Here is a 24,598-nt window from a genome sequence, read left to right as displayed (position 1 = left end):
ATAATAGTGAAAACTTAAATTTTTTGATTTTTTATCATAGTGTTCAAAAAGTCAAAATTTATACCAACCCCTAAATATTATCAGATTTGCTTTAAATTTGGTTACATTATTGCAAATATTAATAGGAACAAAGGCAGCCTTGTGGAGAAATGAATTTCAATAATTTATAATTTTGGACCACCCTATTAGGCATGCTTATTACCCCCACAAGTTAAAATAATGATTCTTTTCCTTATTTGTGAATCGAAACATAATTTTGGCAACAACAAAAAAAAGGCATAAAAATAATATAATCTATAATAATGTATTTTATTTTAAATTTCAATAACGTGTTTTAATAATGTGTTTTATTTTAAAGAAATGGTTAAGCTTGGAGTGTTTTTTTTGAATCTTGCAAAACGAAAAAAACTTGTTGGATTAGAAACAAGAAAATCTTATATATCACCCAAAAATAATGAAGGTATATGGCATGGTGCTGGAGTGAAGTCTGGTTTTATAGAAACTTTCTCCAAGAAAAAGTATATATTTTTTAAAAGTTTTTTAATTTTCATTTTGCTAAATACTTTATTTTATTGAGTAACATCTCTAAATGAACAAAAATCAAACTTTTTTTCAAATAAACTATCAGCAAAAGTATTATATGATAAAGTATGTTTTACGTATTATGCATGTCTGATACCAAATGTTATTTTCAAAATCTTGGTGTTACACATTTGTTGTTATTAATATTATTGTTATTATAATTAGTTTTTATGAATGTTTTTGTACAATAAGTTGTTAATATACAACACAACTCTCTAATGATTCTGTTAAATAAATAAAACATATAAACAACAACCCAATGATGTTAGAGCAAATTAGTCACACAAAAATAAACATAAATAATAAGAATACTTCAAAAAGTTGTCCAAAATCCAATTGCAATAATTCTGGTTTAATTCTTATAATCAGATGCAAGTTATTAGGTTTTGTGAAACCTGGTGTACTGGTATAAAATGAGTTTCTATTAGGTGACTAAAATCTGTTTGAGAGGAAAAATGGCTGCTTGTGGAAAATTTATTCTACAAATAAACTATGATTGAAGTAAAAAACAATTCTCTCTGGATGACTCAAGAGTTTCTAAAAGCAGTGATGTTAAAAAAAAAAGCTTTTTATACAAATGCTTTATGGATATGCTAAATGGATTAAAGATTTAAACAAACTGATGTGGATACCATGGAGGTTGACTATAAAACTTTGATTTTTTTTATCCATTTATTTAACCATAAAATTAAAAAAATTACTAATTTATTTATAATTTTACAAAATTAGGTTAGGTGTCATTCGTGTAGTTAAAAACTAGTCATTGGAGTCATAAAGCGAAAAACAAACAACAAAAGTTAATATAAGTAGCGACCACACACACACACAAAAAAATCAATAAAAACAAGAAAAATAATATTTTAAAAAATAAGACTAACACATAACACATAAAAGAAAAAAAGTGAATGAGCTGATATAAGAGATAAATAATGAATAACAAAACGTTTAGCAATCAGAAGTATGATATAATAAAAAAGAAAACAAAAAGATGTTTAAATATTACGATGAGGCAAAAAGTATGAAATCACTTGAATGACTGCAACAAATATAAAAAGCAACAACGCCACACAAAAGAAAAAACATGAAAGTATAAACAATAAACAAATGTACACTGACATGTATATTGACATTTATACGATGCACAAAATTACATGATAGTATAAACAAAACATAGAAAAACATGACAATAAATTCACAAAAAGTACACAAAAATACACGTCATTATAAACAATACATAAAAATACATGACAATATAAACAATGCAAACAACATAAATTAATACAACTTAAAAATTGTTCTTTTGAAATAAAAATGTAAAAAAAAAGAGTTCAATAAGATATTATACATGTTTAAGCAGCAAATTTTAATTCAAAAATACAAGTTCATTATGCTTTTAACAACTTAAAGTAAACCTTTTGGACATCAACTCTGATTTTTTTGATTTTTTAATATTATCTGCATTATGTTTAATGTTGTATTTGCAATTTCAGGCTTTATTATTATCGGCTTAATTATTAAGTTCAAGCTTTGCTTAGAAGTTCAAGTTCAGCTTAGAAGTTGCAGCATCATATCCACCATTGGGTGGCACTCCAAAGTTGTCTAGTTTTACCGTTTGGTTTCTCAAACGGTAAAACTAAATAACTTTAAAGCTCATAACTCATTTGTAACTTTCAACAATTATCTCATTTGTTCTAAAACTATTTTCTAGCTAGATAATTAGATATAACCCCAAGTTTAGAAAAAACATTTTAAATGTTAAAAAATGGCAAAATGAAGTCAACAAATAAAAAAATTTTTATTCATCAATTGGTATATTTTATGCTACTATTGTCTACAATATAAGCAACTTGTTACATTGTAAAACTCAAATATATCTAAAAATATGTTGTCCATTTGCTTAAAAAGTTCAATTTATAGTCATTTTTAGATATTTGGTAAATTTTTTGATGAACTAGTGCATAAGATGAATTATCAATTATTTGCATTTTGTGGAACTCCTAAAAAATATTTGAGAAAATCCAAACAAGTTATACCTGAAAAAGTTATACCTGAAACATTCTTGCGAAAGTGCAAGAAATAGTGCATCATAACCCTAAACTTGAAAAATTAGCCTACCATAACCATTAACTTGAAAAATAAAAAGCACCATTATGCAACAATGTCAGCTATCTTGGCCAAAATTTATATTTTTAGCTTACAGGTGTTTTTTTACACTTAAAATAATTTACTTTGTATTCTAAAAATATGGTTTAATCAATTTGATAAATTAAAGTAATTAACATTTTAAAAAACACATAATTTTATTTAAAAAGTTTGAATTACAATTATGTAAAGTATACTTGTTAGTGCCAAGTTGTTACTACAAAAAGAATAAATTCAGATAAAATTCAATTTAAAAATATGCCAAATTTTTTCAAGTTGAACTTTTTAATTAAAATAATCAGCAGCAGAAAAAAGATTTTTGATTGTTTTCAAAGTTAATGAAATGTAAAAAAAATCAGTTTTTTTTGCTGTTTTGTTTAGGTAATAAGACTACAAAAACAACCGATTATTCTATATAGTTATAAGTTCTCAATTGTTCTAAATTATTGCTGCATAAAAAAAGTAGAACAAGAAATTTGAATTTATAATTTAAAAAATTAAAATAAAAAGCTATTATTCAAAACATATAAAAAATTATTATTTAGTTAAATAATAGGATATGTAGACTTTGCTTCTTGTTAATGAGGTGTAGCGGTACAGCGCTCACCTCATAAACAAAAAGTTCTAAGTTCGATCCCCGCCACATCTTTGGTAGTTTGATCCCCACCACATCCCACACTCAACTTGTTTCTCCATGCAGCAGCCTTGTTCGTCAAGGTTCATGTTTCTGAGTTATAGAGATGAGAGAGGGTTGTAACCAGGGCTGCGGAGTCAGTAAACCGCAGTTCGGACTCCTTAACTTTATGATGAACCGACTCCCGACTCCGACTCCTTCATATGTCGCCAATTTGTAACAACAAATTTATTGCGTGAAAATGTCAAGATTGCCTATTTAATCACCATGATATAAATAATCCGACCACTTAGTGCTTTAAGCAATATTTATTAGAAAATAATTTCTGAACAAATAACTTTTCTGAACTTTTGTAAATAGATATACAATAAACTCTTATGCTGTCACTAATAAAATTATGAATTAGTCCTCAGAAAAAGTATTGCCTCCGTCAGATCCTCCTTCATGGATGTTCTCAAACCTCTCCACACTAACTTGAGTTGGTGGCAAAGCAGTAACCACTCGGGCAACTTCTCTGACCATTTCAGGATACTTTTGATGAACGGTTAAATTGTTCCACTACTTTTAATGCACATGAAAGACTGTGCTGATATTTACTGGCAGTGTTCTCTGATAGGGATGACTCTTTTTCCATGCGAGAACGCTTTGTATGGTCTTTATGGTCCAAATATTTCTCAAAATCAAGTTCTTTATAAGTATATGATGTTGAAGATGTGGCAGTATGACCCAATGCCTCTTGTTCCTGACAATTCTGCAACTTGTTCAATCTTATAGCTATTTCAGAGATTTTTTTCCTTTAGTCAGTTGTTGATCATCAAGTAGTATTTTCTAATAGTACTTTTTCTCTCTGTTTCATTGAAGCGGTAATGCGCTTGCAAATAACGCTCCTTTTTGGGACAGGCAAAACATCAAGTTTTTCCACTCCTTAAGAAAAATACCTAAAATTAAGTCCTCTTCTTGCGATTTTTTAGTCACTGCAAATGGATGTTGTGGCAAATTTTCTAGCTCTTTCTTTATATATCCATTTGATGCGCATTATATTACCATTATATATACCTATCTTTCGTCCGTGTGTAGTTTGTGAGATATTTTAGTTGCCCAACTTGCCCCTATGCTTAACTAGCCACGCCATACTCAATTGGCCTAGTTACTCCAAGCAACCAATCAGATTACACATTTCGTTTTCCAAATAAGCTGTGAAGTGAAATGAAAGCTGGAATCTAGTTGCCTGGGGTAACTGGGCCACTTCTACTTTACACAAGTTTGATAAATAACTCCTTTGGTGTCTAAACGTAATAGCTGCACTTTTTGCACATTTACATATGAGGTTTACATCTGAGCACAAGTGCTAAATTCACAACCATAAAAAGCAGCACTTCTTTATAATATCCTACATGATTCGGAGGCTACATTATAATGAATAAGGAAAATATATTTTTTTTTTTTTTTTTTTTTTTTTTTTTTAGATTATTCACCTCCCCAAGGCCCGAGGGGGGCCACTACAGTCGAGGAGGCTACTCATTTTTTTTTTTTTGTGTGTGTTTTTATTTTTATTTTTTTTTTTTTTTAGTTGTTATTCGTGGTACAACCCTCTCTCAACTCTTTAACTCCGAAACACGAACCTTTCCGAGCAAGGCCGCTGCGCGGAGAAACTAAGTTGAGCGCGGTACTTCCAGGGACGTGGTGGGAGTCGAACTCCGAACCTCTCGCTTATGAAGCGAGCGCTCTTACCACTACACCACTACCGCATATATAGGAACTTATCCTCTTTCTGTGTGTGCAGTAATAAACAAAGTAAAAGTGATAACAAAACCAAACACAAGTACTATAGTGGTCATTTCTCATGTACTATCACTTTACAAAAGAATAATGCAAAGTTAATGGAATACTTTTCTGCTAGGTGTTAGCACGTCTAACTTTCTACAAAGAATATGAAGCACAGTGTCAGACAGTGTAAGTCATGAAGTTATCTAGTATAAGAAATGGTAAAGGAGAGCACAGGGGAGGTGATTTATGATTCTCAGTAATAAGCAGCAAAACACCCTGTTGCTTATCACAGGCCTTAAATTAACATATCAGACTCCTAGCCCTACAGTTGTTGCAAACTATTACTACTATTTTCATTATGTCTGGATATCCTATAGCTATCAGAGCAAGCTGGGACTTAAATTTTTGTAACAATTTAAGGGCTAGAGTTTGATACTTAAGCTTTAGACTGACTGAACATAAAATATTTTAATGACTAACATATATAAAATTCATATGAAAGTTATGAAACTTTGAAAGATTTTTTTTAAGCTGGAGTCGGAGTTGGTATAATTTTTCTGACTCCAACTCCACGACTCCGACTCCACAGTCCTGGTTGTAACCACAGCTAAAGTAGCCTCCTCAACTGTAGTAGCCTTCATGACCTTGGGAAGGTAAATTTACATTTTTTAAAAAAAGTGACACTTTATTATTTAATTGTTTAATATAATTTATTTTATCTTTTGACAAAAGCAACTGTTATCACTAGTATGTACACTTAAAATAAGCCCATTTAAAACATAAAAAAAAAATATATATATATATATATATATATCAGGGTTTGTGATGAAGCGGGCACGCTTATAACGCTTGCTCAGCTTATAACAAGAGTATAAAATCATGCTCGTTTAAAAGTTTGGGACTGAAAAAAATAATAAGCTTTTATATGGTTTTTTTATAAAATATTTGTAATTAAATTTTTTAGGTAATGATAAAACTTGTTGATTTTGACAGTAAAACTCAGACTTCCTTATACTTATATCGCTATACGAAGTACTTATATAAGAGTCATTCCACACCAACTGGACCAGGGTCGAACATGGACCCCCTCAGATTTTGATGAAACTTAGTGGGTTTCTTATTATTAATGAGAAAAGCAGTTCCTGAAAATTTCAGTATAAAATCTTTTGTGGAAAAAATGCTGACAAAACAGCAAATCAGAAACGTGCAGAAAGCGAGTAACGTAAAGCTTATATTTTATGGGTCATTCCATGCCGAATGGACCAAAACTTTAGGATTTCAACATGGACCCCCTCAGATTTTGACGAAACTTAGTGGGTTTCTTATTATTAATGAGAAAAGCAATTCCTGAAAATTTCAGTATAAAATCTTTTGTGGTTCATGAGATATGGTCATTTGAAATTTCTGATTTTTTCAAAAATAAAAACTTCAGTAGCAAAAACATGTTTTGTCGTTACTTTGAAGCTTTATATTCTAAAAACAAAATTTCAGAAAACCTTCTAATTTTTTTATTGTGTACAACTCAACACTTACTTTAAAAAAACTTTGACATTGAGTTATATCATGTTTTTTGTTGGCTTTTTGCCACTGGTTAAAGGTGATATCTTCCATGCTATGTTTATCAAACAAAGCAGTAAGATACTCTTTAAGTGTGTTGGTATCTGGGCAGTTATTACAACTGGGTTGCATGCAGTCTAGATTTGTAAAGTCGCATACAACTAATGTCAAGAGGTCTTATGTTGTTAAGTCACAAACAACTAATGTCAAGAGGTATAGTCTGAAATATCTGGTAAATATGTGGTGATATGGAAATATCTAAGCTTTTTAGCAAAAATTTATTTAAAAGATTCAATGTTTATATTTATTGTTTATTACATATAAATATTCATTATTACATAATCAACTTGTGCATTGCGTTGACAAGTCAACTCTTATAACTTGTTATAAGTTACTGTCAGATCTGGTTATCCTGCTACTGGTAACATGTAACCCAGTACAATCTGCTTCATGTCCTGCTGCCTTATAGGATACGCCTTTTTAGGCAAAGACTAGGAGATGCCAACTCCGATTTAAAACACCCCCTGCCTTGGGGCTCTTGGTTGAGTAAAGGCTAGAGATGGTGTCTTGATAAAAATACTCATCTTGGGCAGATGTTAAATGCACCCGGCTACTGTCTTGTAGAAGGCCTCCTAGACAAAGACTTAAGAGGTAAACAGATTCTATCTGTTGACCAGCCTTGCACCCCTTCTTCATCTATTAGGCTGGTGCAGATGTGTTTTTAATACATTATCTATTTATTATTCTCATTAGGAGATAATATACTATTATCTCCTAATGAGCGTACAGCTCTAAAACTCAGTTTTATGGTTCTGGGGCCGGCTGGTAGTCAGGTTTCCCGAACTCTGTGATAGCTCTCAGAGAGGCTGATTCCATCAACAGCTGAAAAATATCAAAGTATTTACAGTGCCATATTGCGCATGGATGGTGTCCCTGTTTGTACTTTTGGTGTGCATTGCGGAGGCCACATTTGGAGCCCTTTGTTACGGCTTAGGGTTTATTAGTAGTAATGAGGCAATTGCTTGGGCTATTAAACAGTGTTCTGTGTACTATCTATGCTTTGAGTCAAGTTCTTCAATCTAATTTAAAAATGAATAAGTACCAAAAACAAAAAAAAGTACTATAAAACACAAAAAACCATCATCATCACCAAGTTCACTAAACCTATCATTCACTAATATTCGTGGTCTTCGAAGTAACTTTTGTTCTGTTGAGTCTTATCTCTTGCAAAGTTCAGCAGACCTACTTGCTCTTTGTGAGACTAATTTGAGTTCAGCTGTCTCATCTTGTGATCTTAGTGTTGATGGTTACCTTCCTTTAATTCGTAAAGACTCCAATAGTCACATGCTTGGACTAGGCATTTACATTCGTAAGAATTCACCCATTTGTCATGAAACTAGGTTTGAATCCACAGACTATTCTTTCATGTGCTTTCGTTTAGCACCACTTCACTGTATTGCCTTTCTTATTGTTCTATATCGCTCTCCTTCATCTCAAGACTGCACTCATTTTGATGTTATTTCAGATCATATTGACCAAGCCCTCTCTCTTTATCCATTAGCTAGTATAGTTGTTGTCTGTGACTTTAATGCTCACCACTCTGAATGGCTTGGCTCTAGTGTCAGTGATTCTGCAGGCATTAAAGCCCACAACTTTTGCCTTTCTCAATCCCTAACTCAAATAGTCAACTTTCCAACTCGCTTTTCTGACAACCCGATTCATTTACCTTCTCTACTCGACTTATGTCTTGTTTCTGATCCTAGTCAGTGCTCAGTTTCTCCACATTCATCCTTAGGTGCTTTCGATCACAGTTTGATCTCTCTAAAACTAATATCTCATTCTTCTTCATCACCTGAATCCCCCTATTATCGAACCTTTTACAACTACAGTAAAGCTGACTGGGATTCTTTCCGTGATTTTCTTCGTGATAGCCCTTGGGTAGAAATCTTTTGTCTTCCTGTCGACAAATGTGGTTCTTTCATAAATTCGTGGATTCAGGCTGGCATGGTATCCTTTGTTCCCTCTCGATGATTCCAGGTCAAGCCTCACTCTCCTCCATGGTTTTCCTCACACTGTGCTGCTGCGATTGCCAATCGAAACCGTCACTTCCATATTTATTAGCAAAACAATTCTCCAGAAAACAGACGTCTGTTTATTACTGCTAGAAACAATTGTAAAAAGGTTTTGTCTAACGCCAAAGCCTGCTATTCTCAGGTCATGAAATCTCGTATCTCATCTCAAAAATTAGGCTCTTGTGACTTCTGGAGAATCTTTAATAGTATCAATAATAAGGGCAAATCTTTAATTCCATTTCTCTTGTCTGGTTTAGACTTTGTCATCTCACCTAAAGACAAAGCTAAATTGTTTGCTAAAAACTTTTTATCATTATCATCTCTTGATTCCACTTGTTGGGTTCTACCTGATATTGCCAACAAACAGGTTGATCCATTGCTTGACATTCATATCACTCCAGCTTCTGTATCTAAATTGATTTCCTGCCTAGACTCTTCTACAGCTTGTGGCCCAGACAACATACCTGTAATTGTCTTGCAGAAGTGTTCTCTGGAGCTCTCGTCTATACTCTCAAAACTATTCAACAAGTGCTTATCAGAGTCTTGTTTTCCATCCTGCTGGAAAGCGGCATCTGTTATCTCTATCTTCAAAAATTCTGGAGAACGATCTGATTCATCTAACTACTGTCCCATAAGTCTTCCTCCTATAATAAGCAAGGTTTTTGAATCTTTAATTAACGAACACTTAATTTCTCATCTTGAATCTAATAACTTGCTTTCTGACCATCAATATGGATTTCGATCTTCTCGTTCTACAGCTGATTTGGTAACAGTAATAACTGATAAGTTTTATCGTGCATTAGATAAAGGTGGAGAGGTTAAGGCCATTGCTCTTGACATTTCTAAAGCTTTTGATAAAGTTTGGCATGCTGGTCTTCTCCATAAGCTTTCTTCTTATGGTGTATCTGGCAGTATAAACGTTGTCCTCAATGGGCAGCACTCTTCTTCTTATTCTGTAACTTCAGGGGTTCCTCAAGGTTCTATCCTTGGCTCTATACTCTTTATAAATTACATTAACGATCTTCCAGATATTCTCACATCTAAGGTGGCATTGTTTGCTGATGATACTACCATTTATTCTTATCGTGATAAGAAACAACACCCTCTGATTGCTTGGAGGGGGTATTTGAGCTTGAAAAGGATCTCACTTCTGCTACAGCATGGGGCTCACAGTGGCTGGTGAACTTTAATTCAGATAAAACTCAATTTTTTTCAGCCAATCGTTATCGCAATAATTTAGATCTTCCTATATTTATGAACGGTGATGTACTCGATGAGTCATCTACTCTTCATCTTCTAGGATTAACTCTTACTTCCAATCTTTCTTGGAAACCATATATCAAATCAGTTGCAAAATTAGCATCTGCTAAGGTTGCATCTCTTTATCGAGCTCGTCACTTTCTTACTTCGGATTCTATTCTCTATCTCTATAAATCTCAAATCCGGCCTTGTATGGAATACTGTTGCCATATCTGGGGCGGTTCTTCTGATGATGCCCTTTCTCTTTTAGACAAGGTGCAAAAACGCATTGTAAACATAGTTGGATCTGCTCTTGCAGCCAATCTCCAACCATTATCACATCGTCATAATGTTGCTTCTCTTTCTCTTTTCTACAAATACTATAATGTACAGTGCTCTAAAGAGCTAGCGTCTCTTGTGCCATCTACTAAAATTCATTCTTGTGTTACTCGTCATTCAATTAAGTGCCATCCTTTTTCTGTGACTTCCTAAGTGCTCCAAAAACGCTTATTCGTCTAGTTTTTTTCCTCGATAAAAAAAATAAGCTGTAATCTCAATTTGAAAATGGTAATCAGAGAAGTCAAATTCATGGGGAGGGGTGGAATAGTAAATGTGTTGGAAAAATATTACAAAATTTATGGTCATGATATTAACTATTAGGTAAATTAGACTAAAAGTCTTTCTTTTCAATTTTACTTAATAGGTTACTAATAAGTTTTATATGAAAATATTAAAAACTAAATTTCAGTTTTTATATGTTTATGTTTAGTGGTATGTTTGGGCATAAAGGCATTTCATACATCAGACATAAAACCAGACACATCATGAAAGGAGAAGTGTTCAATTACAATTTTTTTCTAAGTTCTGGGGGAAAATGTGAGTGTTAAAAAGTAAATGGACGGGGAGGAGGAGGAGGCAGGAAAGAGCTAGGGTATTTAAAAACTGGGTTTAATTCAGGCTTAATTAAAGACTTATTTCTAGTACTAATTACTTTTAAATTCATACTTTTAAATTCATACATACTTTGTATTACAATTATAAAACAAACTAAATTACAACAATAAATTTATTTTTAATGTTTTTAATGCATTTTGGGCAATTTTCATTGTTCTGATTTTGTAACTTCCCCATAAGTACCCACTTTTTTTTTCTGAAATCACTGTAATAAAGTCTAATAAATTAGAAGAAGAAAAAAAAATCTTATTAAAACCAGTGTTGATCTTAGGTTACTGGTGGTTTGAAGTGGAGGCACATTTTCCTAAGTTTTAGCCGCAGCCATTTTTAAAAGTCTATAATTTTTTACTGAATTGTATTTTATCAGTAAATTTCTGAAAATTTGGAAGCCTACCTATATAGAAACTAAAAAAATATGTCTTTTCACTTCTTAAATTGCAGGCTTTGTCTATTGACTCATCAAAAATCAACTTTTTATATTTGCAAACATATTTTTAGGTTTTTTAGGTAGCCATTATGGAAAAAATGTGACATTGGAGAAATCAATGTCAAAGTTTTTTTAAAGTGTAGAGTTGTACACAATAAAAAAAATTAGAAGGTTTTCTGAAATTTTGTTTTTAAAATATAAAGCTTTAAAGTATGGACAAAACATGTTTTTGCTACTGAAGTTTTTATTTTTGAAAAAATCAGAAATTTCAAATGACCATATTTCATGAACCACAAAAGATTTTATACTGAAATTTTCAGGAATTGCTTTTCTCATTAATAATAAGAAACCCACTAAGTTTCGTCAAAATCTGAGGGGGTCCATGTTGAAATCCTAAAGTTTTGGTCCATTTGGCATGGAATGACCCATAAAGTATAAGCTTTACGTTACTCGCTTTCTGCACGTTTCTGATTTGCTGTTTTGTCAGCATTTTTTCGTTTTGCACTAACATAATGAATGAACAGCTTGAAGTCGTTACAGCTAATTTCAATAATGTAATGTTAACTATTTTAATCAACTGCGTGTGGAAACACAATGTGAATATAAAAATGTGCAAATGAAATGGGAATAGAAAATTAGGAAATAACTATGTGAAAGTTAAAGCTTCCGAATACTTTTAATTTTATAAAAATGTCAAGTAAGATTTATTTGATTTATTGTTAATAATATTCCACACATCGTTTATAATAAAATTAAATTTCCATAATGGAGATTTTTTTAAATTCATTTTTGTATAGTTTAAATAAGAAATTATAAAAAAATGTATTTAATAATTATCAATTAATTTACAAAAAAATTAATTATTAAAAAAGTATCAAGAAATATAAAAACCGTTAATCGTAAATATTAAATTAACAGCATTTTAAATACGTATTAAAACAACGAAAGCAAAAAATTTAAGCCATGAATTTATTCTTCAATACTATTATAAGAACTTATTAGGCACTAGCGTTTTTGTTTGGTTGCAGTTTTTTTTACCATTAATAGTTTAAAAAATAGCAATCTGGCGCAAATAAAAAACAAGAAGTTTGGAAGTATAAAATACTGCATTGTTGAAGTAGTATAAATGTGCTGTTGTAGATACTACTTCAAACATTGATGAATAAAAGTCGTATAAAAAATAGAAAGCTTTTTATAAACAGTCTTGCAGTTTTCAAACTTCAAGATCGCTCTCGCGGCCCTGACCCCGAGCGCGCATAATTGCGCTCGATGACAACATATTATAATTTTACGAGCATGATATAACACACTTGGCGATTTTCTTCATCACAAGCCCAGATATATATATTATATATAGATAGAGAGAGAGAGAGAAAGAGAGAGAGAGAGAGAGAGAGAGAGAGAGAGAGAGAGATTTATATATAGATAGATATATGGGTCAATCCAGCTCAATTCAATTTAGGCTCGAGAAAAGATGTAGAGAGAGAAAGATGTAGAGATATAGATGTATATATAGATATATATATAGATATATAGATATATATATATATAGAGAGAGAGAGAGAGAGAGAGTGAGAGAGAGAGAGAGATAAATATAGAGAGAGAGAGAGATTTATATAAAGATAGATATATGGGTCAATCCAGCTCAATTCAATTTAGGCTCGGCACCATGCCATCTCAGATTTTGATGATTTTTCAGAATACAAGCTCATATTATTGAACGAAAACTTTACTCGAAATTTTAGTGTCTGACTCCTTACGGTTTCAGAGATATCGATACTCAGTCCCAGTCTTTTTTTTATTATTTTTTTCAGCGCCATTTACTTTTTAAGCTAATTACATAACACAATTAGCTTTAACTTATGAAATACTTGCTCAATAGTGTTGAAAATTTTTATCGTACTATTTTTTAGGGAGAGGAACTCAAAAATGATACCTAAAACACTAAAAACTTAAAATTTCTTAATGAAAATTCAATTTCAAAATGGTGTAACACTTATAAGTTTTTTGATGCCTCATAAAAAAAGAATATCTTGAGATGCCTAAAAGATATGATTCTGAAATATTTTCCTATGGTTCCATATATAATAAACTCCTTATTACAAAAAACTGCAGGAGTTTTTTTTTTTTAATCTGATTTATTTGCATTAAAAGTTTTATAAAAAAAACTAAAAAAAATTGTTATTTAATAATGAAAAAAAACTTATATACATTTATTTTTTGCATTGTTTTAAAAAGATTTTAGAATCTCAAGTACAGTTCTAATATATAAACTTGTTTGCATTTCACATTAAAGATCTTCACTTTATACAGCCTTCATGTTTAATAATTGATTTTCTATTTAGAAATCTTCAAATATTTATTTAAAAAAATATCTCTTACAAAACTAAAAAATAGTATAAAAATATTAATAATAAAGAAAGATGTTGTAAAATAAAGTATAATAAAGAAAAGATATGCCCATAATGTATAATTAAATCGATGTTATTTAAGGATGATAGACCAGGAGAACCGACTTGCAGCCAGATTTATGAAGACGAAGGTTTCTCTCAAAATGCATATAGTCACTCAAGAGTTGCTCTTGGTAAAAAGAAACCATTACATGTTCAAAAACAGTAAAGTTAGATATTGCATGGACTTCAAATAAAGATCCTGATCAGTTAAGCCAAGAAGATTCTTCAGATTTCAGACTTCAAGATTTCTTTAATAACTTATCTAAGGAAGTTAGATGTAAAGCAAATGTATGGATATACTTATAGCAAAAATTAAAGAAAAAATGTTAACTTTCAAATGGAATCAGAAAATTTAATTACTACTGGTTGCAATACCTTTGTCTAACAAATGCATAGAAAAAGAATTTAGTTTTAGTAATTATATGGTGCAGATATCACGCAAACTGCTGCTGAAAAATGATATTTTATCTTTCCCTGATAAAAAAAAGGAAAGGAAATATCTCATTTGAACTTATGTGCATTTACTGTAAGGTAAGTTTAAAACCAGTTATCCTGATATAAAGACTTGTTTTTCTCACTTTTGCTCAAATCGTCCAAAATGGTGCATTGCAGTGTGAGCATCTGGTTAATGATTAGTGCAGTTGAATTATCAAAGGTTTATCATGAAATTATTGATTTATTTGTAGTTAGGCTATCAAGAATTGTCTATTACATTGTTACCCTTTGTGTCCAGAAGATTCTATGTTAACACATTATCTTGAAAATGAATTCTACACTCAAGAAGATATTGATGAAGATCATGGTTATTGTATGGATTACAAACAATGGAAGATAATAGACCGATCTGAGCTAGTAAGTCTAACAGAAATCAAGTAGCTTAATTAATACTTTAATAAATAAGTTACAAAAACTTACTGTTCATTCTTACATTGCAAAACATTTATACATTGCTGATTTTTTATAGAAATTAAAAAATGAGTTAAGTAGTACTGAGGTTGTTGTCCTTTATGATTTTGAGTTTGTTGTAGAAGGCAAAGTACAGATTTTTAACAAAATTTTCAGACAATAGCAGATAATTTTCATAAACTGAGTTTGTAATAAAATATATAGCATATAGCAGGCTTGGACAGCAATGACATGCAATTGAGCGCTATTGCTGACCAAGCAAATCTTTTTTTTTTTTTTTTTTTGACAATTTGACCCTGATTGTTTATATGTTTTGATGATTTAAACATTTCAGAAATGCGCTGAAAATAGTAAATGCTAAGCTCAACTTAAAGTAGAAGAAAAAAATAATAATAATAAAGGAAAAACAATTCCTTACAAAAAAGAAAATATAAATAAGCACTAAAATAAAAATAGAAACTTAAACTTGAAGCAAAACTTTTTGATGCATTTTTAATTGCGTTTGAAATATATTTTATTATAACTTATCTTTTAAAATATTTAATAAAACGTTAATAATAAACGTTTAATAAAACTTTAATAAAAGTTACGCAAAACGCATTTAAATTAAGTAACAAAATACTACTAATTGCTTTGTTTATTAAATGAACAAATTTTATCAAATTTATTAAAAATTGTTTTAAATAAAATGCTTGTTTAGAAGATTTGAAAAAAATCTTTAATTTAATAATTAATCGTATGAAATTTACTTCAAAACTTTTTCATTAATCAACAAAATACATGCTTATTTAAGTAAATAAAGTTACTTTATATTCTTGTATAATTCACATAAAATGTGTAAAAGCTAGTAGTCACAAAATGTTTTGAACTTATTCATAAATTAAAGTAACTTTAAAAAAATTCTTTCTAAAAATTATGGTTTAAAAGATTTTTAGGAAGACATGGAAAAATAGTTTTAAATGTTTAAATTTATCATAAAAAATACATGCTTACATAAAAAAAAGTTATATATAACATCTTTTATTAATTTACACAGGGGTTTATGTAAACAATCACTATAATTAATTTTATGGTTTTATCTAAAGCCTTGGCATAAAATAAAAACTTTAGAAAAGACAATGATTAAAAGTTATTTATAACGTAACAATTTTTATTGCACTTAAATTTTTAAGACTTTTTAAGCGGGTACTCAAATAAGCGCATCTTCAATGCGTAGCGGGTATAATTTAAAAAAAAAACTCATTTATTTAAAAAATAAAGTCACAAGTAAAAAAATCCTTTTTAGTAATTTAGATTCATGATATAGTAAAGAAAAATTCAAGACCATAAGTATAAAACTTGTAAACCAAGGTACTACTATCAGGTAATTTTTACCAACTATAGAAAGAGATAAAGCTCTTATGCCTGTTGCGTGCTTGTATTAGCGTTTATGAAAAATATAATATAAACTAATTTATACAATAAAATCTCACATATGTTGTTCAGCATCTATCAAATATTTCTCATCAGATTTTTATTGATAATCTTCTAGATCGTTGTTTGGTGTCGCGCTTATAGCCTATACAGTATATTCATCTACACTTGCTCTGCATTTAAGTATAATTGTATATTACCATTCATTTTATTCCTTTCAATAACCATTTGTTTTGTTTTTAATTCAACAAAGGTTACACCTTTTTTTTTTTTTTTTTTTTTTCGTTAAATTTATTGTCTGATTTATGCAAGATTACATAATTCTTCTGAAAATTGTTTTACACAGACACCATGTTATACATTACGAGACACGTAGACATCCACCTTGTAATTTTTCTTATAATAATTACTGCTTTATTGCTAATTTTTCTTGTCATTTTGTTTAATTGTATAAATACTCAGATATTTTTTGTGAATATATTTATTTGTTACATTGGCCGATTATTCAGTGAGTTTATCAGAACAAACGTAATCTTTGTTGGATTCCGATAGTGATAGTGATTTCTTTGCCGATAATTTATCGCAAATATCAAGTGATGCGGAGTTTACTGACTTAGGTAGTGAAAGTGATGAGGAATTGTTTTTAGTAAAAAGAAGCAGAGTCTTGTCACAACCATCTAGCAACTCTGAAGAAAGTGATGATGAAGTACTGGGTTGGTCAAAAAAATGATAACGTGCCTATAATTGAGCCATTCATTGGAAAAAGTGGGGTTTTTGTTATGCCAAACAATTCCGAGAGTGTAGTTGATGTGGCTATTTATTGGGGACAATTTTTTTGATTATATGGTGACAGTAACAAATCGCTAGCATGCACAAAATCTACAATTATTTAGAGATAGTGTAAAATCTGATGAGTGGAAAGATGTGTCCGTGTTGGAACTAAAAAAAATGCTCGGGCTACTTCTAATTATAAATAAAGTCCGCAAAAACATGAGGGACAAATATTGGTCGACGGATAAAACAATTAAAAGTTCAATATTTGCTCAAGTATTGAGTCTGGATGAATTTCGACAAGTATGGTATTCAGTCTACTCTGTTTGACGAGTGTTTTTGCGCTCTTGCTGTTTTGCGCTCACTCACACACCCGCCAATACTATGGCTGGCACTTTTTTAAGCACTCACCAAAAAATTTTAAACGTGTTTTTAGATTGCAACAAATCATTTTTCTTAATCAAATTCATATAATAGAGGTACAAAAAACAAATATTTTTTAAAATTGCGCACGCCAGACAAATAATTACAGTCCGGCCAGCACTTTTTCGTTCGCTGGCGGTATATTTAAAACAGAGAAGACTGGGTATTCATGGCATTTTTTTAATAATGCTGATGGAGTAGATAACGATCACCTTAAAAAGATCTGTCCTATTATTTCTTAATTTTTGCATAAATTTTAAGAAGTTTACAAACCGCAACGAGAATTATCTATAGATGAAAGCCTCATTTCATGGAGAGGTCGCCTATTCTTCAAAGTTTATAATGCTTCAAAAATGACAAAATACGAAATTCTCATAAGAATGGTTTGTGAAGCTAAAACTGTTTGTTTTTTGTAACTTTTGTATATACTGTGGAGAAGGAAGTCAATTACAATTTTAAATCTTCTTCAGCCGTATTTGAACTTATGGCACCACATTTATATGGATAACTATTATAATAGTGTTGACACTTAATAATACTTTTACAACATAGATTCCAGACTTGTGGCATTATTTGCGCAAACAGAGACCTTCCTCTTTGTTTAAAAAATGCAAAACTAAAAAAGGGGGAATCTATCTTTTGTCGTCGGCAAAACATTTTATTACATTGTTGGTAATCATAAAGACATGTCCGAATGATTTCAACAATACATTCTGCTGATACTGTAGAAAGGCGCAATATTGATTGGGTGATAAAGGAAAGAATTTTTAAGCCAATATGCGTGGTTGATTATAACAAATATATGAAAGATGTTGATCACCCAGATCAATATTTGTCGTATTATACTTTTCCATGTCATACCAAAAATGGACTAAAAAAGCTTTGATGTTTCTAATAAATTGTGCATTATTTAATGCACAATTTATTAGAAAAAATTTAAAGAGTTTTTAAAATATTTAAATCCAAATTCAAAAAAAAGTACAAAGTTTTTTTACATAACATAGCAAAGAAATGGATAAGTGAATTTACTCCAGACAATGATAATCATTCTGTACCAAGTACATCAGCTACATCCAGAAGAATTGATCCTAAAGGAAGATTGTCAAAGGATGCAAAAAATTTTTACATGTGGCATAAAAGTAAAACCCTAGTGACAGTGCCGTGTTTGTGCTGCGCGTACAAAAAAGTTTAATCTGCCATGTGTACCAGTTTTGTGAATTGCCTCTTCATAAAGGAAACTGTTTTTTTAAATACCGTACTTTAGAAAAGTATTAGTGAGTGATTTTTCCACAAAAGTTTATAAACAATAAGACATTATAAATGTAAATTTATCAATAGAGTTTTATTTTTTGAACTAAATATGCAGATAGTTTATTAAACAGTTTTATTAAAAAATATAAAATAATATTTAAAATATAGTTTATATTAGATAAAATATCAAACATCATAAATGAAATATAATAAATAAAGCATAACAAGTAAAAATACAATATATAAAATATACAAATAAGTTTAAAAACCAAGCATTTTTCTAAAACAAAATACATTATTTATAACTGTCATTATATTTTTGGGTGTGGTTTTTCAAATAAAAATAATAATATCAGGTACTAATACCTGACCCGCTGACAAACAGCAGTCCATGTAATGGGTACTAATACCCGACCCGCTTAAAAATGTTAAAACATCAAAATAGCCGTGGTCAAGTTGTAAAGAAAAAAAATATTATTAGCATGGTCAGTTACAGAGTGCGATTGCACGCAATTTATAAACATAATGAATCCAATTAAAATTCTTTTTTAATTAATACAAAATGCTTTTTATGATTGTGTAAACTATCAGATAATGACAATCATGGTTCAAACTTTTTAAAATTAGTAACATTTTGGGACAAATTTTACAATTACCATGGAGATAGAACCTTTACTCAAATTAACTGTGAATTGAACAGAATTTAAAAATTTGTAAACAATGTTTTTGTAATCAATATTATTAAATTCTAAGTGAAATCTTAATCTTAATTAGCAGAAAAATCAGAAAATTGTTATAATAGCAAAATTATATAACAGAATAATTATTATAGTAATACTGAAAAAAATGACTGACAAAAAACAAAGTCTTAGTTCTAGTTATCTTAATAGTCCGAGTGAAGAACAAAAATTGTTTTAATAGCAAAATTATATAACAGAATAATAATAGTAATACTGAAAAAAATGACTGACAGAAAACTAAGTCTTAGTTCTAGTTGTCTTCATAGTCCGATTCATCAATTTCTTACTCATCAGCAGTTGGTTCTGGTAAACTGTCTCTCATGGCTACTGCAGACGGTAGGTTGTTATACCATTGGGCATAATCAGAACTTCGTATTCTCGTGTAGTGTAAATTTTTTGATGGCTCTTACTGCGTTCAATAGTACTGTGCTATACTAATGTACATCATTGTCGCAACAATAAATTGGTTTCTATTTTGTCCAGAGCACGCATCACTAAAAGAAGTCACCCTCTTCACAGAAACTGAAAGAGACTTCATATAATCTAACAGAGCTGTATTTATTTCATTAGCTCCTCGTTTACCTTCACTTTCGTCCCATAGGTAACAAATTCCTTTTTTGGACAACGTTTCATAAATAGTAAAATTATAAACGGCAAGTTTCCGCATATAGAAAATTTGTGCATCACCTGCAAATGGAAGTGGTAACACTGCTTCGAGGTCAAAAGTTATTGAACGAATGGACTTGTCAGCAGCAGATGCAGTCTTATCAGAATTTTTTTCGTCCATAGCTTCCTTTTTTTAGAAATTTATGACTTAAATATGTCATAATTTGGTCGTAGCGTTTCTTTATCATCACCACTGGCATTTCGAAAAGCATTGCAAAACGAGTATTGGTCTTTTTTGGGAATATAAAATTTTATATTAAAATCAGTAACAAATATATTCGATATACCCATAGAAACTGGATCTGTGATATTTTTCGTTGTGCAATAATCATCTTTGTATAGTGTATAAAGTTCCTCAATACTTAGTTCAGGACTAAGGTATTTTGCCTTTGATGAAGCCCGACAGTAGTGAGATTCGACCTGAGGAAAGCTTAGGATGTGCTCTCGAACTGCATTGGTTTGCATTTCTGAAGTCTTATTGCCTAGAGTTTTTCCTTTTTTTGAATTTGGTGGTATGAAAAGACCAATTTTATTTTTATTTTTACAACAAACTGAACAGTTTTCTTGCTTATGTCCAAAGTCGTGCAAAAAAATTTTTGGCACACTCTAATGACATTGTTTTTATTCGCTTCCACTGGCAGATGATATGCACAGGATATTGTTTTTGGTCTTATTCTTGAATTGTCACGACGACGTGAAACATTGCTACTTTTCACTAAATGGCATATGAAATCTTTTTTTCTATTTTCACCCTCTAGTTGGTAGTAGTGTTTATTTATTTCTAGTCGTTTGGTTTCCTCAAAATGTTCTCCACACTTGAATTTGCACTTTAAACAGTTCACCGTTCTAGGTGAACTGTTTAAAGTGCAAATTCAAGTGTGGAGAACTACCTTCACGATTAATTCTGCGGTTGATGATTTCCCACAGGTTCTCAATAGGGTTGAGATCCGGAGATTGAGGCGGCCAATCCATCACTGATAGGTGGTTGTCTTGAAACCACTGCTTGACTACTTTTGCAGTGTGTTTCGGATCGTTGTCTTGCTGAAAAAACCATTTTATTGGCATATTCCATTCAGCATGAGGTAACATCACATCTTTCAGGATATTTTTATACATAAAACGGTCCATTATTCCATCGTTTTGATGTATTGGACCTAGACCGTTAGCAGAAAAACACCCCCAGACCATTACATTGCCTCCACCATGTTTCACGGTCTTATGGCAGTAATGTAAATCGAGGGGTTTTCCGGCTGGTCGATGTGCATGGCAAATGCCATCGCTCCCAATGATGTTGAACTTCGATTCATCACTGAACAGGACAGATCGCCATTTCTGCACATTCCAATCAATATGAGATGTAGCAAACAGGAGTCTTTCTTCTGGTTTTTTAGTGAAATCAGCGGTTTCTTTGCAGGGCGTCGAGAAAACAATCCTGCTTCAACAGCCTATTTGACGAATCTGACGATCATAGAATCCTCTCTAGAAGTGGTGGAACGCGGTCTTCCACCTTTGTTATCTGCTGCCAACTTCCCCGTAGAACGATATTTGGAACATAGTCTTGATACGGTCCTTTTTTTTCACGCGATTTTTATCACAAATACTTTTTGTGACACTCCACTTACGTAATCGCCAATAATTTTCTTTTTTATTTCCAATCCAAGACTGTCGGGAGCCATTTTTGCACTTGAAGTCATAAAAATAAATTATCACGCTTTTCAAGGCTTACCGTGTTACATTTACCATGTGATGATACAATAATGCTCAGTCGAACACAACGTCTTGGTTGGATGTGGACTGTATTGATGTAATGAAACACTTGTTGTATTTCACTACTTGTATTGATGTTCTTCGATAAAACACTTTGATAAAACTCACTTCGATAAACTGCCTTGATAATACTGACTGATTGACTTCCATATACTGACTGAATTACATGTCGATTTACATGTCTCTTATAAAGTAAAATGAACCTGTGTGAACCTGTTCTGGAAGATTCTAGATGCTTCTTTTTGATGCTTCTGAATGCGTCTGGATGCTTCTAAATGTTTCTGGATATTTCTGGATGCTACTGGATGCTTCCAGATGCTTCTTCTGGAAGCTTCTGCATGCTTCTGGAAACTTCTAGATACTTCCTTTAATTATTAAAAAACTTCCGTAACGTTGACACGGACCAGACTTAAGAAAATGAAACAAACCAAAAAAGTTGCACTTGTTTGGTCCGCTGCAAAATGGCACTTGTCAACGAAATTCTGCCAGTATGCTGTCACCTGTCAGATGATTGCTCATGTCATGGCATGCTATGACTCCAGACTCCTGAACTGTTTGCTGTGGTAGTATAGTTCGTTTCGTTTTTAAGACATGTAAAATTAGGAACACTTTTTAGCATTGTTCGATGTTGGTTGCAAATGTTTTGTCCAATACTGTATATGTGTGTATATATATATATATATATATATATATATATATATATATATATATATATATATATATATATATATATATATATATATATATATATATATATATATATATATATATATATATGGCATGACTTTGATCTTTATTTTATTGTTTTGTTTGATTAATTTGAGAAAAATTTATAAATTAAGAAATATTTTGTTGGAACTTCAGTTTGTTATTTTAAAATAAAACGTTTTCAGAGTGAAAAGTTTGAGTTAATATAAAATTAGTTAAACAAAATTAGAGACTTTTTTTACCATAAAAGTCTCTTTTGACTACAAGATAAAGATATATATATATATATATATATATATATATATATATATATATATATATATATATATATATATGTATATATATATATATATATATATATATATATATATATATATATATATATATATATATATATCCCCTTCATATTATAATTAATACTAATTAATGTGTAACTAATCCAAGGTTACACAATTCAAAGACACCTTAACAAAATACTGTATGACATTGCAACATCTGTCATAAATGGAGATTATAGGATTATCTTTTACTTGCTAGCTGAAAGAAAATAAGCTAATTTTTTTTTTTTTTTCTGTTTTAGTTTTTGAGTTTTTATAGTAATATGTATGTATGCAGAAAAAGGTATTGTTAGGTACAGGTTAGTACAAATGGTTGTAATGTTACAATGTAATCTTAACATTCTTTAATTTTATTGTGTTTTTCAATTATTCTTTAACATATTTTTTTATATATAATCTTATATCCACTAGGACAAAACGATTTTGGAAACCAAATGTCTTCGAACGTGAATATCATAGTGATTTGTTGAATGAAACAGTTCGTTATACGTTTACGATGAAAGCAGTACGTGCGATAGATTATGCCGGAGGATTTGATAACTATATTTTAAGAACTCCTGATAAAGTTTTAGTATCTAATGCTGCTATTGCACTGAAAAGAAAAATGGAAACTGTTCAAAGGATGCTTCAAGCTGGTTATAAAACGTTAGATGAAATTAAAGAAGAAATAAAGCCTAAGAGAATTAGTAAACACGTGTGGAATCCTCCTAACTTTGTGAATAGATTTTATTTTGAATGGAGAGGCCCACGGAAGCATGCTATCTATTGTTAAAATTATTTTTTCATGTTGTTAAAGTTTTTTAAATTAAAATATCCGTCTAAACTTGATAAATATTTTTAATTGAAATAAATATGTATCCATCGAGGTATCATTAAAATCTACATCATATTTCATAATAATTTTATTTTATTTTTATGATTTAAAAGTATTTAAAAAAAAGCAAACTCTAATATCTATTTCGTCTTTCTTTTAGTATTAAAATTAATAAATGAAATATGAAATATTTGAATTTATTTTGATTTTATTTTTAAACAAAGTCAAACGAAAAAAAAAAGTTAAAATGTTTTTGTTAAGTGAAAGCCTTTGAAATTTCAACAAGTTGTGCTAATTTTGACCTTTTTTTATTTTAAGCAATGTTCAAATTTTTTATAAAGTAAAAAATGTTGTTATAGCCTACTTTATACACGGCTAGATATGTTGCATAAATAGGCCAAAAGTAAAAAGGGCTGTTTTTAACATTTTGGATTATTTTTATACTATTGCTTGTTTATATTTTAATTGGAAAGAGATATTGATTAAGTTGGAAACTGAATTTTCGTGGTGAAAAAATTTTCAGTTGCTAGTTGATGAACATAATTAAATCTAAAAAAATTAATCTATTGTGCATACTTTGTGCAAGTAAACTGTTACCATTTTAGAAAAAGCGATACCATTTTAATAAAAAAAAAAATTATTTTTGAAACATGTATTTAAAAAAATTTAAAGCCAAGTAAACATTCAGATAGGTTTTAATTAGGTTGAAACAAAGTATTAAAAATATTAAAAACGAGTTTCTTTAAAGCATGAGTTAAATCCTGTTCAAAATATTTATTCTGATGAAATTTTATTCCATCTTCTATAATGCCTAAAATTTCTCTTGTAAACCTCCGACTGGGCGAGATTTTATTACTCCAGATGAAATTCGTACATTTCAAGAAATAGAAGGAAAAAAATTGATAGACTTCATGAATCTAACTCTTCTTTTTAGTTTTGAAAGAAATGAGAGTTTTATGTTTATTTGAAGAATC

At 30.4% G+C, this 24,598-nt stretch overlaps 1 protein-coding gene across 1 annotated transcript; it reads left to right on the top strand.

The window, feature by feature from the left end:
- The first annotated feature begins 320 nt into the window (after positions 1-320).
- LOC100210800 (large ribosomal subunit protein bL28m) lies at positions 321-23,642 on the top strand. Its single transcript, XM_065791570.1, has 2 exons — positions 321-518; positions 23,222-23,642. Exons 1-2 carry the CDS (start codon positions 361-363, stop codon positions 23,580-23,582), a joined length of 519 nt encoding a protein of 172 aa, XP_065647642.1. The 5' UTR covers positions 321-360; the 3' UTR covers positions 23,583-23,642.
- Positions 23,643-24,598: the final 956 nt, after the last annotated feature.

Source organism: Hydra vulgaris, chromosome 02, assembly GCF_038396675.1.
Source record: "Hydra vulgaris chromosome 02, alternate assembly HydraT2T_AEP".
In the NCBI taxonomy this organism is placed as follows: Eukaryota; Metazoa; Cnidaria; class Hydrozoa; order Anthoathecata; family Hydridae; genus Hydra; species Hydra vulgaris.
Note: the sequence above shows the minus strand (reverse complement) of the source record. Positions and strands in the feature narration are given on the sequence as shown.